The sequence below is a fragment of the Lipotes vexillifer genome, unplaced genomic scaffold, assembly GCF_000442215.2.
Source record: "Lipotes vexillifer unplaced genomic scaffold, Lipotes_vexillifer_v1.1 scaffold271, whole genome shotgun sequence".
In the NCBI taxonomy this organism is placed as follows: Eukaryota; Metazoa; Chordata; class Mammalia; order Artiodactyla; family Lipotidae; genus Lipotes; species Lipotes vexillifer.
Genome location: NW_006780882.1, coordinates 1 through 17,892, shown reverse-complemented (window position 1 = coordinate 17,892; position 17,892 = coordinate 1). Strand labels below are relative to the sequence as shown.

General features: G+C 36.4%; 1 protein-coding gene across 1 annotated transcript in view; it reads left to right on the top strand.

Moving 5' to 3' along the window:
* CDH18 (cadherin 18) overlaps nucleotides 1–10,893 on the top strand; it is a gene marked incomplete at its 3' end in the record, with an annotated part of 264,813 nt that extends 253,920 nt beyond the window's left edge. Inside the window, exons 7-8 of the mRNA XM_007454264.1 lie at nucleotides 4,868–5,004; nucleotides 10,779–10,893. Of these exons, the coding sequence (XP_007454326.1) occupies nucleotides 4,868–5,004; nucleotides 10,779–10,893 (252 nt within the window). The remainder of the gene's footprint in view (nucleotides 1–4,867; nucleotides 5,005–10,778) is intronic.
* Between the last annotated feature and the right edge of the window lie 6,999 nt (nucleotides 10,894–17,892).

Genomic DNA, 17,892 nt, shown 5'->3' with positions numbered 1-17,892 from the left:
AGATCAATGGAACAGGATAGAAAGCCCAGAGATAAACCCACGCACATATGGTCACCTTATCTTTGATAAAGGAGGCAAAAATATACAGTGGAGAAAAGACAGCCTCTTCAATAAGTGGTGCTGGGAAAACTGGACAGGTACATGTAAAAGTATGAGATTAGAACACTCCCTAACACCATACACAAAAATAAGCTCAAAATGGATGAAAGACCTAAATGTAAGGTCAGAAACTATCAAACTCTTGGAGGAAAACATAGGCCGAACACTCTGTGACATCAATCACAGCAAGATCCTTTTTGACCCACCTCCTAGAGAAATGTAAACAAAAACAAAAATAAACAAATGGGACCTAATGAAACTTAAAAGCTTTTGCACAGCAAAGGAAACCAAAAACAAGACCAAAAGACAACCCTCAGAATGGGAGAAAATATTTTCAAATGAAGCAACTGTCAAAGGGTTAATCTCCAAAATTTACAAGCAGCTCATGCAGCTCAATAATGAAAAAACAAACAACCCAATCCAAAAATGGGCAGAAGACCTAAATAGACATTTCTCAAAAGAAGATATACAGATTGCCAACAAACACATGAAAGAATGCTCAACATCATTAATCATTAGAGAAATGTAAATCAAAACTACAATGAGATATCATCTCACACCAGTCAGAATCGCCATCATCAAAAAATCTAGAAAGAATAAATGATGGAGAGTGTGTGGAGAAAAGGAACACTCTTGCACTGCTGGTGGCAATGTAAATTGATACAGCCACTATGGAGAACAGTATGGAGCTTCCTTAAAAAACTGCAAATAGAACTACCATATGACCCAGCAATCCCACTACTGAGCATATACCCTGAGAAAGCCATAATTCAAAAAGAGTCATGTACCAAAATGTTCATTGCAGCTCTATTTACAATAGCCTGGAGATGGAAACAACCTAAATGTCCATCATTGGATGAGTGGATAAAGAAGATGTGGCACATATATACAATGGAATATTATTCAGCCATAGAAAGAAATGAAATTGAGTTATTTGTAGTGAAGTGGATGGACCCAGAGTCTGTCATACAGAGTGAAGTAAGTCAGAAAGAGAAGGACAAATACCGTATGCTAACACATATATATGGAATTTAAGAAAAAAATAAAAAAGGGTCATGAAGAACATAGGGGCAAGATGGGAATAAAGACACAGACCTGCTAGAGAATGGACTTGAGGATATGGGGAGAGGGAAGGGTAAGCTTTGACAAAGTGAGAGGTTGGCATGGACCTATATACACTACCAAACGTAAAATAGATAGCTAGTGGGAAGCAGCCGCATAGCACAGGGAGATCAGCTCAGTGCTTTGTGACCACCTAGAGGGTGGGATAGGGAGGGTGGGAGGGAGGGTGACGCAAGAGGGAAGAGATATGAGAACATATGTATATGTATAACTGATTTACTTTGTTGTAAAGCAGAAACTAACACACCATTGTAAAGCAATTATACTCCAATAAAGATGTTAAAAAAAAAAAAAGGAAGTAAATCAGTTTCAGTGCACTGTGGTCTAATGCTTTGGGAAAGCCCAATGGCATACCTCTTTACCACTATTCTGTAGTGTCCGGATCACGTGTCTCTTTGAATCAGATTTGCTTTGTACCCCTATCTCTTCTCATTTAAATTGATTTTGCATGTTGAATTTTCTTTAATTAACATATATTTATTATTAGAACAACCAGTACACAAGGTAGCCAATTCCTTGTTTTGATCACACAGTTTCAAGTGATGTCTTCTGTTTTTGTCAGGTGTTATTTTAACTAAATGAGCTCCTAGATTTCTTGGGATGCTCTATAACTTGGATATCTGTGGTGCTATTAATATCTTCTGCTATGTTTGTGCATGTGTGTCCACAGGTTGTTATGAGGTTTATATCTGAGCGATATGTTCTAGGTACCCTGTTAACACCATATGCCTATTCAAGGCACAGGCTGTATTTCAGTTATGCTTATATTCTGTTCTAGAAAGTATGATGAAGTTTGTAATACTTCCATCACCACAATCACCTATCTCCTGAGATTTTCCTCATGTTAAAATGGAAGGAGTGTCTCTGTTACTTTCAGTGGAAATCCTTATATTTGTGCTCTGGAACACAGTCTGTTCACCTTATCATGAATTTTCTCTTTTTAGATATTCCCTCCCCCCCCCCTTTTTTTTTTTTTTTTTGTGCTCTGGAACACAGTCTGTTCACCTTATCATGAATTTTCTCTTTTTAGATATTTTCCCCCCCCCCCCCCTTTTTTTTTTTTTTTTGGCTTCACAACATGGCATGTGGGATCTCAGTTCCCTGACCAGGGATTGAACCCCCACCCCCACGTTGGAAGTGTAGAATCTTAACCACTGGATTGCCAGGGAAGTCCCCTTGTTTTCCTCCCTCTTTCAAAATTATTATTTTCTTCAGCAAAGACAGTGACTAATATTTCCCATATCAGAAAAAATTAATTTGTTGAACCCACTTCTCTGATGACATAAGACACCATTTTTCTCATCTTTACTTCAGGTACTGTTATCTGATAAAGTCTCAGGACTCATGGGCTTCCTATATTCACATTCAATATACTTTTGAATCCACTACAGTAAAACTTCCATCCTTTCATATTTTATTGAAACTACTCTTTTCAAATTAACCAATGATGTCCATCCTGTCAAATCCAATTCAGCCTTTACTAACCCCACTCAACTTAATAAAATTTACCTCAACTGTCCACTTAGAACACTCCTTTCTTGACTTCTATGACTCCTCTCCCTCCCAGTTTTCCTTCTCCCCCGGACTGTTCCTCTCCTTTTGCTGGTACCTTCTCCTATTCAGACTCCTATTTGAGTCTAAAGTTGGACTGCTTTAGACTCAAAAGATTGGATGCTGTGCTGCTCAATCTTTCCCTTCCTTTTGTCTTACAATTCTCTCCCAGATGAGATTGTTCCCATTACTTTACGTTTAGCCTGATCTATCTCAAATTTATATTTCCTGTTCAGAAAGTACACTTGAACTCCACACCCATTTCTAATTTACTTCTTTTTATTCCATATGTTTATTTAATTGGCATCTAAGATATAACATGTCAAAATCATTGATTTCTCCCAAACTCTTTTTCTCCCAAAGGGAATCTTTCCCTTAACTTTTTATCCAGCTCCATGAATGGGCTTATTAATTACATGCTAGATCAAATATACAGATACAACACAAAAATTGAGTCATTTGTAATTTCTTCTTTTTACCAATGCCACTGCAACAAAAAGCTTTATAGGTTGTAGTCAATATATAGCACTATTTTATACACTTCATTTTCTTCTAATTTTTCCACTTTTGTCCATGATGATATCATTTATTTTCTGAATTGTTTTTAACATTCTACAATCCAAGATTCAAAGCAGCCACTGTCATTTTTCCAGAATGTAAATAGATCCATTATTTCTTTTGTTAAAAATGTTTTCCCATCGATTTTATAAAACATTTAAAACTCTTTACCATGTGCTATAGGACTTGTTCATCCTATGCCCTAGCCATCCACTTCATTCATTCTGCCAGCTACACTGAAACACCTATCTGTTTTTAAACCAAGTCAAGCTTTTTCTTTAATTTGGATATTTATACTTTAGTTCTCTCTATTCAAATATTCTGCCCCTTGCACTTTTCACATAATAGTTCATCTTTTTTTCTTCAGGTGTAGATGAAATGTCACTTAAGCTAAGATTAATGATAAGGGAAGAAGTATTAGAGGTTTGAGGAGAAAAAGAAAACTCATTAAATTGTTTTAGGAATAGTTTGGAACATTTCTAGAACATATGATGATTGTTGACTATATTCACATTTAAGTTAACTACTGCTGAATAATGTAAAACCCCAAAACTCAGGGTATAGGAAAAAGGCATGGTGTATGTGTCTGTGAGTTAGCTGAGGGACAGCTGAACTAGGCTGGCTTCTCTTTGCCAAGTCTGCTAATCTCCAGGACATTCATTCCTACATTTGCTCATTTACTACGTAGCTCTACTCTAGGATGGGAAGCTGACAACTCTGCCCTGGGGGCTCATCTTTCTTCTGGGAACCAGTGGACTAGCCCTGGAATGTGCTTCTTATGGTAGTGGCAGAGCATAAGAGGAAACATTTAAAGTCTCATGAAATCTAGACCCAAATGTGGAACAGAACACCATCACTTTCAACACATTCTATTGCCAAAGTAAGCTGGAGGCCAAACCTAATAGGAGAGAGCCCTACAAAATTGCATGAACTAGTGAGGGAAGAAAATTTGTGGCTGAGGATGGAAACTCCTTCCTGTTTGTTTTCTCATTCTTTGACCAAACACTGTGCTAGGTGATGGAGGCACAATGGTCATTAATTAAAATGTTTTGTTTTTCATTTTGTATTTATCTTCAAACCTCAGCTATGATGAAATTCCAAGATAAATCAATCTTTGGCATATGTTATCCTAAAAACATTGTACATATAGCAAGAAGAAGTTTCATTAAAGGTTTAATTTTTTCCCCAATGTACTGTGGTCTTCACAGAGGCAGTTTTTTTAATCCTTCCCTTATTAATTACTGTGTTTTTGCTATCTGCTACCTACTATTCTATTCATGGAGTTTAGTGTTTTGTTTTTTAACTTTTTGAATTAGTAATTGAATTAAACCTTAATTAAGGACTGACAGAAAAATAATTGATATGATTTCTATGCAAATATAAAACAGGTGGGCAAATCTTAAGGGCCAAATATGGGAAGTAAAAATACGCATTTCAATATTTGAGTATATTAGATTTAATACCTCCCTTGGTTCAGTTTTCTTTTCTTCATTATAGCTTCAAGTAAAAGAGTATCCAATTTTTTTGTTTTCTCAAGATACTTCATCGACTACAATGCTGAAGATGACAGGTTTTTCAACATTGATGCCAACACTGGAACCATTAAGACTACCAAGGTTCTTGATAGAGAAGAAACTCCATGGTACAACATCACAGTTGCTGCTTCAGAAAATGGTAAATTTCTTTACATTATGTACCATAGGAAATATGTCACTTATACATGAAGATTTATGCTGAGACTTTCTCTGGAGCAGGGCTTTCATGATTTCTATTTTTTATGCCATTATCTAGCAGAGTGCACAGAATGTAGTAGATACAATTACTCATTGTCAGATACAGTGAATAAAGCTTATACCTTTTTCTTTACTTTAATCCCCACATAGTGGTGGAAAATTGGCATCACAGAACACTTAATCTGCATCACTGAGTCAAAATATTTGGTTCTCTTCTTAATTGTGAGACTTGCTTTGTCATGTGCTTGTGCCTTACTTAAGTAGAAGAAGAATACTTCATATACGGTGGAGCAGTTTAGGAAAATAAAGAGAAGAAATGAAAATCTAACATTTTACTTGAATAAGTTTATCAATATAACACCCTTCCTCAAACTTCAATTAGCACTTAGAAATTTTATAGCAAAAGAATAGCTCTTGGAATTTCAACAGGCAAGTCTAACTTCTTTTCAAGAGACGTACATGGTATACAACTGAGGAAGGCCATTGTTCCATCCTCATCCAGAGCATCGCATTGTGCTAAACACCTAAGTTTTTTTTTTAAAAAAGCATAAATATCAACAATTATCTCTGAGCTCAAAAAGATGTACATAACTGTCTTCAAATGAAATTAGAATAAAGCTTTAGGAAAATGGATTACTGTCAAGAAAATGAAGTCTTTCTTTAAATGTTGAGAAATAAATGAAAGGTACAAATTGCCCCAAGTTTAGTATTATATATACTATACTAAAATTTAGTATAGTATACCCAGCTTACATATACATTTTAAAAGATTCCAACATACTCATGAGTGAACTATAAATGTTAAAATTTAGGAAAACTTCATGTTAGAAAATAAAGCTATGTAAAATAAAATTATGCTCTCTCTTTCCTTTGCCCTCAGAAGGTATAAGACATTTTTAAAATATTAAAACTTCATTTAGAAATAGTTTACATACCATACCATTCACCTTTTTAAGGTGTATAGTTTAATGAGTTTTATTAAATTTAGAGCTGTGCATCAATCACCACAATTGATTTTAGAATATGTTCATTACTTCAAAAAGAAATCCCTGGGCTTCCCTGGTGGTGCAGTGGTTGAGAGTCCGCCTGCTGATGCAGGGGACGTGGGTTCATGCCCAGGTCCGGGGAGATCCCACATGCCGTGGAGCGGCTGGGCCCGTGAGCCATTGCTGTTGGGCCTGCGCGTCCGAAGCCCATGCTCTGCAATGGGAGAGGCCACAACAGTGAGAGGCCCACGTACCGCAAAAAAACAAAAAAACAAACAAAAAAAAGAATAAAAGAAATCCTGTCCCGTTTAGTCATCACCCTCTACACCCCCTTCCCCATGCCTCAACCCAAGAAACGACTAATCTAGTTTTTTTTTTTTTTTTTTTTTTTTTCTATAGATGTCTTAGTCTGTTTAGGCTGCTATAACAAAATATCACAAACTGAGGGCTTTAAACAGCAAGCATTTTTTTCTCACAGTTCTGGAGTCTGGAAATCCGAGATCAAGGGGCCAACAGATTTGGTGTCTGGTGAGAACCCACTTCCTGGTTCATAGATGGCTGTCTCCTAGTGGTGTACTCACATGGTAGCAAGGGCAAGGAATCTCTCTGGAGTCTCTCTTTTTTTTTTTTTTTTTTTGGATTCTCTTTTATAAGGGTACTAATCTCACTCATGAGTGGTCCACTCTGAATTTTGGGGAGACATAAACATTCAGTCTATAATGATAGATTTGCCTTTTATTGGTATTTCATATAAAATAATCAATAACACATGGTCCTTTGTGACTGGCTTATTTCACTTAGCATGATATTTTCAAAGTTCATTTACATTGTAGCATGTATCAGTATTTCCTTCTTTCTTATTGCTAAAAAATATTCCATTATATGGATATACCACATTTTATTTATCCATTCATCACTTGATAGATGTTTGGGTGCTTCTACTTTTTGCCTAATTTGAAGAATGCTCTTAAGAGCATTAATATTAATCTTTCTGTGTGGATGAGTTTTCATTTCTTTGGGATATATACCTAGGAGTGGGATTGGGGGTCATAAAGAAACTATATTTAAAATTTTGATGAACAGCCAGACTGTTTTCCAAAGTGGCTAAATTTTACATTCACAACAACACAATATGGGGGGTCCTATTACTCTATATTATTACCAGTATTTATTATTACATATTGACCATAACCATTCTAGTGGGTGTGGGCTGATAGCTCATTGTGGTTTATGCTCTTTTATAATGTCCTTTATCACAAATCAATAATTAAACTACTCCAGTCTTTTTTTTTTTTTTTTTTTAAATCTCCCTCATCCCATTTCTTGGTATCTGCTCTTTTTTTTTTTTTTAAATTAATTAATTAATTTGTGGCTGTGTTGGGTCTTTGTTTCTGTGCGAGGACTTTCTCTAGTTGTGGCAAGTGGGGCCACTCTTCATCACGGTGCGCAGGCCTCTCACTATCGTGGCCTCTCTTGTTGCGGAGCACAGGCTCCAGATGCACAGCCTCAGTAGCTGTGGCTCACGGGCCCAGTTGCTCTGCGGCATGTGGGATCTTCCCAGACCAGGGCTCAAACCCGTGTCCCCTGCACTGGCAGGCAGATTCTCAACCACTGCGCCACCAGGGAAGCCCTACTCCAGTCTTTTCTATTCCACCTGAATTTTTCATGTTTCTCATCTGAAAAATCAACTCAAGTGGTTTCCATTTAGATATTTTTTCAGCACAGTATTTCTCTTTGAAAATAAGCATTTTCAAAGGGAAATACTGCGCTGAAAAATTACTTTTAAATGAGTGTTATAAAGAATACATGAGTGGGTTCATATGTTATAATTCTGGTTAATTTTCATTTTCAAAATAACCAGACTAGGTCTAGATTTGCAGGTTCTTAGTCACCCGAGGACAATAAAATAGGTGTCAAATGATAAAGGCACGTTTAAAATTAGTTTTAAAATAAAAGAATAAATGGATTGATATACTGAAGTAGATGTGATGGAGACATTGAAAAGTTTCCAAAAATATTGTGTAGTTCTTCTTGAGAACAGGTTCCATGTACAGAAGAAGGAAGGGAAGAATCCCTGGAGAGAATGATATTTGCTTGTCAGAAACAATAGGGACTTATTTTAAAATAACATCGTTCAACTCCAGAGGTATTTTGATCAGAAGCCATACTTTAGATCGTTTCTAAATCTCACCTCAGCCCAAATAATATTTGTATCAAGTAGAAGCTAATTTATAAATATACATGAGTCCAAGTATATCATGAAAATTATATTATTTGCAATCATTACTAAAGGAAATGTTCATTTTTACTAAAGTAACGTCTTAAATATGTACTTACTACATTGTTTTTCTTTTCTTTCTTTTTTTTTTTTTTTTTTACTATCTGCTAGTATTTCATATGGGAAATGAGTTAATACACACCTACTAAGTAAAACAGTACAGTAAAGAGTAACATCCTGAATTTTATAGATGGTAATAAAGAAGCCTTAGAGACTCCTCAATGAGCACTACTAAAATATAATTTAATCCTAATCATAAACAGGTATGTAGAAAGAATGAGCACTAGTTAAGATTTTATAGCCATATTGGGAGACTGTGTCTGGAAAAGCTCACATTCACTTACTGATTGCTTGGCCTAAGTGCCTATTAAATAGAGTTGGGAGCCCTTCCGCGTACAATTGTTTGTAAGCATTTACTTTAACATGAGCCATGTCATCAAAGTATTTTCTATTTTGGATACTTTTTCAACAGGATCTTTTTAAAGGCTTTATTTTTTTTTTAGTGCAGTTTTAGGTTCATAGCAAAATTGAGAGGAATGGGCAGAGACTTCCCATACATTCTCTGCACCTGCACATGCTTAGCATTCTCTGCTATCAACATTCCCCCACCAGAGTGATACATTTGTTACAATTGATGAACCTACATTGACACATCATAATAAACCAATGTTTATAGTTTAATTTAGGGTTAACTCCTTATTCTATGGCTTTGGATAAATGTATAATGGCATAAACTCATCAATATAATATCATACAGAGTAATTTGAATGCATTAAAAATCTGTGCTGCACCTGTTCATGTCTCCCCATCCCTACCCCTGGCAACCACTGATCTTTTTATTGGCTCCATAGTTTTGCCTTTTCCAGAATGTCATGTAGTTGAAATCATACAGTATGTAGCCTTTCATGTTGGCTTCTTTCACTTAGTAATATGGATTGAAGGTTCCTCCATGTCTTTTTATGTTTTGATAGCTCATTTCTTTTTGTACTCAATAATATTCCATTGTCAGCATGTACCAGAGTTTATCCATTCATCGTCTGAAGATGAATTCATCTTGGTTGTTTCCAAGTTTTGGCAATGATGAAATAAAGCCGCTATAAACATCCATGTGTAGGTTTTTTGCATGGCCAGACATTTTCAGCTCCTTTGGTAAATACAAAATGTGCACTCCTTGGATCATATGGTAAGAGTATGTCTAGTTTTATAAGAAATTGACAAAATGTCTTATGAAACAGCTGTGCCATTTTGAATAGCCACTAGATATGAATGAATAAGAGTTCCCATTGTTCCACATCCTAACCAGCATTTGGTATGGTCAGTCTCCCCTGGATTTGGGCCACTCATAGATATGTAGTAGTATCTTGTTTTAATTTGTGCTTTCCTGATGACATATATGTGAAACAGGTTTTCATATACTTATTTGCCATGTGTATGTTTTCTTTGGTGAAGTATCTATTAAGGTCTTTGGCCCATTTTTTAATCAGGTTGTTTGTTTTCTTAACATTTAATTTTGACTCCTTTGCATGTTTTGTGTAACTAATTTATTAGATGTGTCTTTTGCAAATATTTTCTCCAAGTATGTCTTATCTTCTCATTCTATTGACATTGTCTTTCAAGGGCAGAAATGGGATTTTCTAAAACCTTAATGTAACAGTTTTGTGGAGACTGTTGTTCTAAGGAATTAAAATTAGAAGTTAATGTTTTAAAATACTTGTTTAACCTACCTAGGGGTTAAGAGAAGAGAAATTTTCCTTCTCTGGACAGATGAATCAAGGCACCAGGCTTTAAGAGAAAATAAGAGAAAAGCACCTCTGTGCAAAAGAAAACAAAAACAAAATATTCGTCTTTCCTTCAGGTGAACAGGGCTCCTGCTAGAGGACCAGTGTGAAAGCTGAGGGTGTCACAGCTGAAGTGGGCATCCTTTGAGCATTTAGGTGGGGCTCAGATGCAATGCAGCTGTTAATTACATGATGTTTGGCTTTGCCTTTTTTCATCCTGTGGTTTTAGGTCAAAGTGATTATTCAGCTGCCCAGTCATGCAGGAAAGGCAGGAAACATGGGTCTGGTCTGTGATATCTTTTACTACTGCAGCTAAACATAACTAGCAGCTATTTGCACTTGTATGGTTTGCTTTACAACCATGTCATCCTAATAAAAACTTTTGTGAAATAGAGAAGATAGATATTTTCTCATTTTATAAGAGAAAGGAAAGTGAGACTCATACAAAATATGAATCTAAATATTTTGGTTCCTAAATCTGTGCTTATTCCAATATGACCCTCTGTAGTAGCTGATGTCCATTGAACCCAAGTACTGGTCAGGTATTTTAACTGGTTGAGGTTTATTATATTATTTAAAAAATTCATTCTGAGACATAAGATTATTTTCACAATTTTAAAGAATACACTAATAGTCAGATAAGTTCAATATGTGTCTTTGGTCAGGGAAATAGAAAGTGGTGTCTTATTATCACATATCACAGTTCTGGTGGAAGGGTACTTTCTCAATAAATACCTGTGGAACATTTATGTTACATATAACAATGTAATCCATAATGGAGCTATTTGGTAACTTCTATTACTTTTCTATTAATATGTAACAAATAATCATATGATTTCTTTAGGTCAGAAGTCCAGGAGTGTTCAACTGAGTTATCTGCTTTAAATCTGGAAAGACTGAAATCATGTGTCAGCTGGGCTGGGCTCTTATCTGAAGGCTCCAGGGAAGAATCTGATTTCCCGCTCATTTTCCTTGTTGGCAGAATCCACTTTCTTGAGGATGTAGGTGTGAGGGCTCCATTCTTTTTCTGGTTGTTAGCTGAGGCAGTTCCCTCCTCTTAGAAGCTGCCTGCATTCCTTTACCTTCTTCAAACAAGCAACAGTGTGTCAAATCCTTCTTATGCTTGAATCTATTTAATTTTCTCTTCTGCTACCATCTGGAGAAAGTCTCTGCTTTCAGTGGTTTTCACCCAACCGGGTCAGGCCCACCCAAATAATCTTTGTGTTTTAAGGTCACCTGACTTGGGACTTAAATTACACCTGCAAAATTCCTTCACAACAGTATCCAGATTAGTGTTTAGTTGAATAACCAAGGGACAGAAATCATGTGCTGGCACCTTTAGAATTCTACCTACCATAACCCTAAAATATCTGTAAAATTTGGGGGTATTATTTTTTATAGGATAATAAATATTCTTTCAAACTTATATGTCATCACTTACTTTTCCTTTTATATGACTCCTAAGTAAAATAATAGCACTAGTAGGCACTCAATAAGTAGTTCTTAATATATTTTTCAAGTGACTAGCTCTCATCTCCCTCAATTTCCATGTTAATGTCTCAGCTCAGGATAATGTTTGGTTTCATTCTAAGTGCTTTTCAGAAACTGCCAATGTGTTCATCACTTCCCAATAGCTAAACCGATGTGTACTTTTCATTTCTTATCTCCCTGATTTCTTTGTGTTGTTTGACTATATTAATCATCCTCTTTCCTCTTGGAATGTTCTACTTCCTTGGCTAGCATTCCAGTACTTTGGTATGGTATACTTTATCATCTTGGTCCTAGAGTATACCTTAACTAACTCACTCAGAATATATTAATAAATGATACTTGCTAGGTAGTGTAGTATTTTAGGCACTAATGATATTGAGGGTATTATTTTGTCTTTGAGGAATTTAAGAGTCTAATGCAAAAGATAAGCAAATAATTGCATTATGGATAATTACTGTGGTGATGTTTTCTTTTTTTAATTCTTAAATTTAATTATTTTTATACAGCAGGTTCTTATTAGTTATCCACTTTATACATATTAGTGTATGTATGTCAATCCCAGTCTCCCAATTCATCACACCACCACTCTTCCACCCACTGTTCCACTTTCCCCCCTTGGTGTCCATATGTTTGTTCTCTACATCCATGTCTCAATTTTTGCCCTGCAAACCGGTTCATCTGTACCATTTTTCTAGGTTCCACATATATGTGTTAATATACGATATCTGTTTTTCTCTTTCTGACTTACTTTGCTCTGTAGGACAGCTTCTAGATTCATGCACATCTCTGCAAGTGACCCAATTTCATTACATTTTATGACTGAGTAATATTCCATTGTATATATGTACCACATCTTCTTTATCCATTTGTCTAATGATGGGCATTTAGTTTGCTTCCGTGATCTGGCTATTGTAAATAGTGCTGTAATGAACACTGGGGTGCATGTGTATTTTTGAATTATGGTTTTCTCTGGGTATATGCCCAGTAGTGAGATTGCTGGGTCATATGATAATTCAATTTTTAGTTTATTAAGGAACCTCCATACTGTTCTCCATAGTGGTGGTATCAATTTACATTCCCACCAACAGTGCAAGAGGGCTCTCTTTTCTCCACAACCTCTCCAGCATTTGTTGTTTTTAGATTTTCTGATGAGGCCCATTCTAACTGGTGTGAGGTGATACCTCATTGTAGTTTTGATTTGCATTTCTCTAATGATTAGTAATGTTGAGCATATTTTCATGTGCCTCTTGGCCATCTGTATGTCTTCTTTGTAGAAATGTCTATTTAGGTCTTTGGCCTATTTTTGGATTGGGTTGTTTGTTGTCTTGATATTGAGCTGCATGAGTTGCTTACATGATTTGGATATTAATCTTTTGTGAGTTGCTTCATTTGCAAATATTTTCTCCCATTCTGAGGGCTGTCTTTTCATCTTGTTTGTAGTTTCCTTTGCTTTGCAAAAGCTTTTAAATTTCATTAGGTCCCATTTGTTTATTTTTGGTTTTATTTCCATTACTCTAGGAGGGGGATCAAAAAAGATCTTGCTGTGATTTATGTCAAAGAGTGTTTTTTCTGTTTTTTCCTCTAAGAGTTTTATAGTGTCTGGACTTACATTTAGATCTCTAATCCATTTTGAGTTTATTTTTGCATATGGTGTTAGGCAGTGTTCTAATTTCATTCCTTTACATGTAGCTGTCCAGTTTTCCCAACACCACTTATTGAAGAGACTGCCTTGTCTCCATTATATATCCTTGCCTCCTTTGTGATAGATTAGTTGACCATATGTGCATGGGTTTATCTCTGGACTTTCTATCCTGTTCCATTGATCTATATTTCTGTTTCTGTGCCAGTACCATACTGTCTTGATTACTGTAGCTTTGTAGTATAGTCTGAAGTCAGGGAGCCTGATTCCTCCAGCTCCATTTTTCGTTCTCAAGATTGCTTTAGCTATTCAGGGTCTTTTGTGTTTCCATACAAATTGTGAATTTTTTTGTTCTAGTTCTGTGAATAATGCCATTGGTAATTTATAGGGATTGCATTGAATCTGTAGATTGCTTGGGGTAGTATAGTCATTTTCACAATGCTGATTCTTCCAACCCAAGACCATGGTATATCTCTCCATTTGTATCATCTTTAATTTCTTTCATCAGTGACTTAGAGTTTTCTGCATACAGGTCTTTTGTCTCCATAGATAGTTTTATTCCTAGGTATTTTATTCTTTTTGTTGTAATGGTAAATGGGAGTGTTTCCTTAATTTCCCTTTCAGATTTTTCACCATTAAGTTATAGGAATGCCAGAGAACTTGGTGCATTAATTTTATATCCTGCATCTTTACCAAATTCATTGATTAGCTCTAGTAGTTTTCTGGTGGCATTTTTAGGATTCTGTATGTATAGTATCCTGTCATCCGCAAACAGTGACAGGTTTACCTCTTTTCCAATTTGTATTCCTTTTACTTTTTCTTCTCTGATTGCCATGGCTAAGACTTCCAAAACTATGTTGAATAATAGTGGTGAGAGTGGACATCCTTGTTTTGTTCCTGATCTTAGAGGAAATGCTTTCAGTTTTTCACCATTGAAAATGATGTTTGCTGTGGGTTTGTCATATAATGCCTTTATTATGTTGAGGTAGGTTCTCTCTATGCCCACTTTCTGGAGAGTTTTTCTCATAAATCGGTGTTGAATTTTGTCAAAAGATTTTTCTGCATCTACTGAGATGATCATATGATTTTTATTTTTTAATATGTTAATATGGTGTATCACATTGATTGATTTGTATATATTGAAGAATCTTTGCATCCCTGGGATAAATCCCACTTGATCATGGTGTATGATCCTTTTAATGTGTTGTTGGATTCTGTTTGCTAGTATTTCATTGAGGATTTTTGCATCTATATTCATCAGTGATATTGATCTGTAATTTTCTTTTTTTTTGAAGTATCTTTGTCTGGTTTTGGTATCAGGGTGATGGTGGCCTCATAGAATGAGTTTGGGACTGTCCCTTCCTCTGCAATTTTTTAGAAGAGTTTGAGAAGAATGGGTGTTAGCTCTTCTCTAAATGTTTGATAGAATTCACCTGTGAAGCCATCTGGTCCTGGACTTTTGTTTTTTGGAAGATTTTTAATCACAGTTTCAATTTCATTACTTGTGATTTGTCGGTTCATATTTTCTATTTCTTCCTGGTTCAGTCTTGGAAGGTTCTGCATTTCTAAGAATTTGTCCATTTCTTCCAGATTGTCCATTTTATTGGCATATAGTTGCATGTAGTAGCCTCTTAGGATGCTTTGTATTTCTGTGGTGTCTGTTGTAACTTCTTTTTCATTTCTAATTTTATTGATATGAATCCTCTCCCTCTTGTTTTTGATGAGTCTGGCTAATGGTTTATCAATTTTGTTTATCTTCTCTAAGAACCAGCTTTTAGTTTTATTCATCTTTGCTATTGTTTTCTTTGTTTCTATTTCATTTATTTCTGCTCTGATCTTTATGATTTGTTTCCTTCTGCTAATTTTGGGTTTTGTTTGTTCTTTCTCTAGTTCTTTTACATATAAGGTTAGATGGTTTATTTGAGATTTTTCTTGTTTCTTGAGGTAGGCTTGTATTGCTATAAACTTCCCTGTTAGAACTGCTTTTGCTGCACCCCATAGGTTTTGGATCATAGTGTTTTCATTGTCTTTTGTCTCCAGGTATTTTTTTGATTTCCTCTTTGCTTTCTACAGTGATATCTTGGTTATTTAGTAATGTATTGTTAAGACTCCACGTGTTTGTGTTTTTTACATTTTTTTCCACCTGTTATTGATTTCTAATCTTTGTGGTCAGAAAAGATGCTTGATATGATTTCAATTTTCTTAAATTTACTGAGGCTTGATTTGTGACCCAAGATGTGATCTATCCTGGAGAATGTTCCATGCACACTTGAGAAGAAAGTGGAATCTGCTGTATTTGGATGGAATGTCCTATAAATATCAATTAAATCTATCTGGTCTGTTGTGTCAATTAAAGCTTGTGTTTCCTTATTAATTTTCTGTTTGGGTGATCTGTCTCTTGGTGTAAGTGAGGTGTTCTAGTCCCCCATTATTATTGTGTTACTGTCAATTTCCTCTTTTATTGCTGTTAGTATTTGGCTTATGTACTGAGGTGCTCCTATGTTGGGTGCATATATATTTATAATTGTTATACCTTCTTCTTGGATTGATCCCTTGATCATTATGTAGTGTCCTTCCTTGTCTCTTGTAACATTCCTTATTTTAAAGTCTATTTTATCTGATATGAGTATTGCAACTCCAGCTTTCTTTTGATTTCCATTTTCATGGAATATCTTTTTCCATCCCTTCACTTTCAGTCTGTATGTGTTTCTAGGTCTGAAGTTGGTCTCTTGTAGACAGCATATATATACGTCTTGTTTTTATATCCATTCAGTGAGCCTGTGTCTTTTGGTTGGAACATTTAATGCATTCACGTTTAAGGTAAGGATCAATATGTGTGCTCCTATTACCATTTTCTTAATTGTTATGGGTTTGTTTTTGTAGTTCCTTTTCTTCTCTTGTGTTTCCCACTTAGGGAAGTTCCTTTAGCATTTGTTGTAGAGCTGGTTTGGTGGTGCTGAATTCTCTTAGCTTTTGCTGTCTGGTAAAGCTTTTGATTTTTCCATTGAATCTGAATGAGATCATTGACAGGTAGAGTAATCTTGGTTGTAGGTTCTTCCCTTTCATCACTTTAAATATGTCATGCCATTCCCTTCTGGCTTGTAGAGTTTCTGCTGAGAAATCAGCTGTTAACCTTATGGGAGTTCCCATGTATGTTGTCATTTTTCCCTTGCTGCTTTCAATATTTTTTCTTTGTCTTTAATTTTTGCCAATTTGATTACTATGTGTCTTGGTGTGTTTCTCCTTAGGTTTATCCTGCCTGTGACTCTGTGCTTTCTGGACTTGGGTGGCTATTTCCTTTCCCATGTTAGGGAAGTTTTCAACTATAATCTCTTCAAATATTTTCTCGGGTCATTTCACTCTTTCTTCTCCTTCTGGGGCCCCTATAATGTGACTGTTGTTGTGTTTAATGTTTTCCCAGAGGTCTCTTAGGCTGTCTTTATTTCTTTTCATTCTTTTTTCTTTATTCTATTCCACAGCAGTAAATCCCACCATTCTGTCTTCCAGGTCACTTATCCTTTCTTCTGCCTCAGTTATTCTGTTATTGATTCCTTCTAGTGTATTTTTCACTTCAGTTGTTTTATTGTTCATCTCTGTTTGTTTGTTCTTTAATTGTTCTAGGTCTTTGTTAAACATTTCTTGCATCTTCCTGATCTTTGACTCCATCTTTTTTCCGAGGTCCTGGATTACCTTCACTATCATTATTCTGAATTTTTTTTTCTGGAATGTTGCCTATCTCCACTTCATTTAGTTGTTTTTCTGCGGTTTTGTCTTTTTTTTTTTTTTTTTTTTTTTTTTTGTTGTACGCCAGCCTCTCACTGTTGTGGCCTCTCCCGTTGCGGAGCACAGGCTCCGGACGTGCAGGCTCACTGGCCATGGCTCACGGGCCCAGCCGCTCCGCGGCATGTGGGATCTTCCCAGACCGGGGCATGAAACCGTATCCCCTGCATCGGCAGGCGGACTCTCAACCATTGCACCACCAGGGAAGCCCTGCGGTTTTGTCTTGTTCCTTCATCTGGTACATAGTCCTCTGCCTTTTTACTTTGTTTCTATTTCTCTGAATGTGATTTTCGTTCCACAGGCTGCAGGATTGTAGTTCTTCTTGCTTCTGCTGTCTGCCCTCTGTTGGATGAGGCTATCTAAGAGGCTTGTGGAAGTTTCCTGATGGGAGGGAGTGGTGGTGGGTAGAGCTGGGTGTTGCTCTGGTGGGCAGAGCTCAGTAAAACTTTAATCTGCTTGTCTGCTTATGGGTGGGGCTGGGTTCCCTCCATGTTGGTTGTTTGGCCTGAGGTGACCCAACACTAGAGCCTACCTGGCTCTTTGGAGGGGCTAATGGAGGACTCTGGAAAGGCTTACACCAAGGAGTATTTCCCAGAATTTCTGCTGCCAGTGTCCTTTTCCTCATAGTGACACACAGCCACACCCTGCCTCAGCAGGAGACCATGCAACACTAGCAGGTAGGTCTGGTTCAGTCTCCTGTGGGGTCACTGCTCCTTTCCCTGGATCCCAATTTGCACACTACTTTGTGTGTGCCCTCCAGGAGTGGAGTCTCTGTTTCACCCAGTCCTGTTGAAGTCCTGTAATCAAATCCCCATAGCCTTCAAAGTCTGATTCTCTAGGAATTCCTTCTCTCATTGCCAGGACCCCCCCCCCCGGT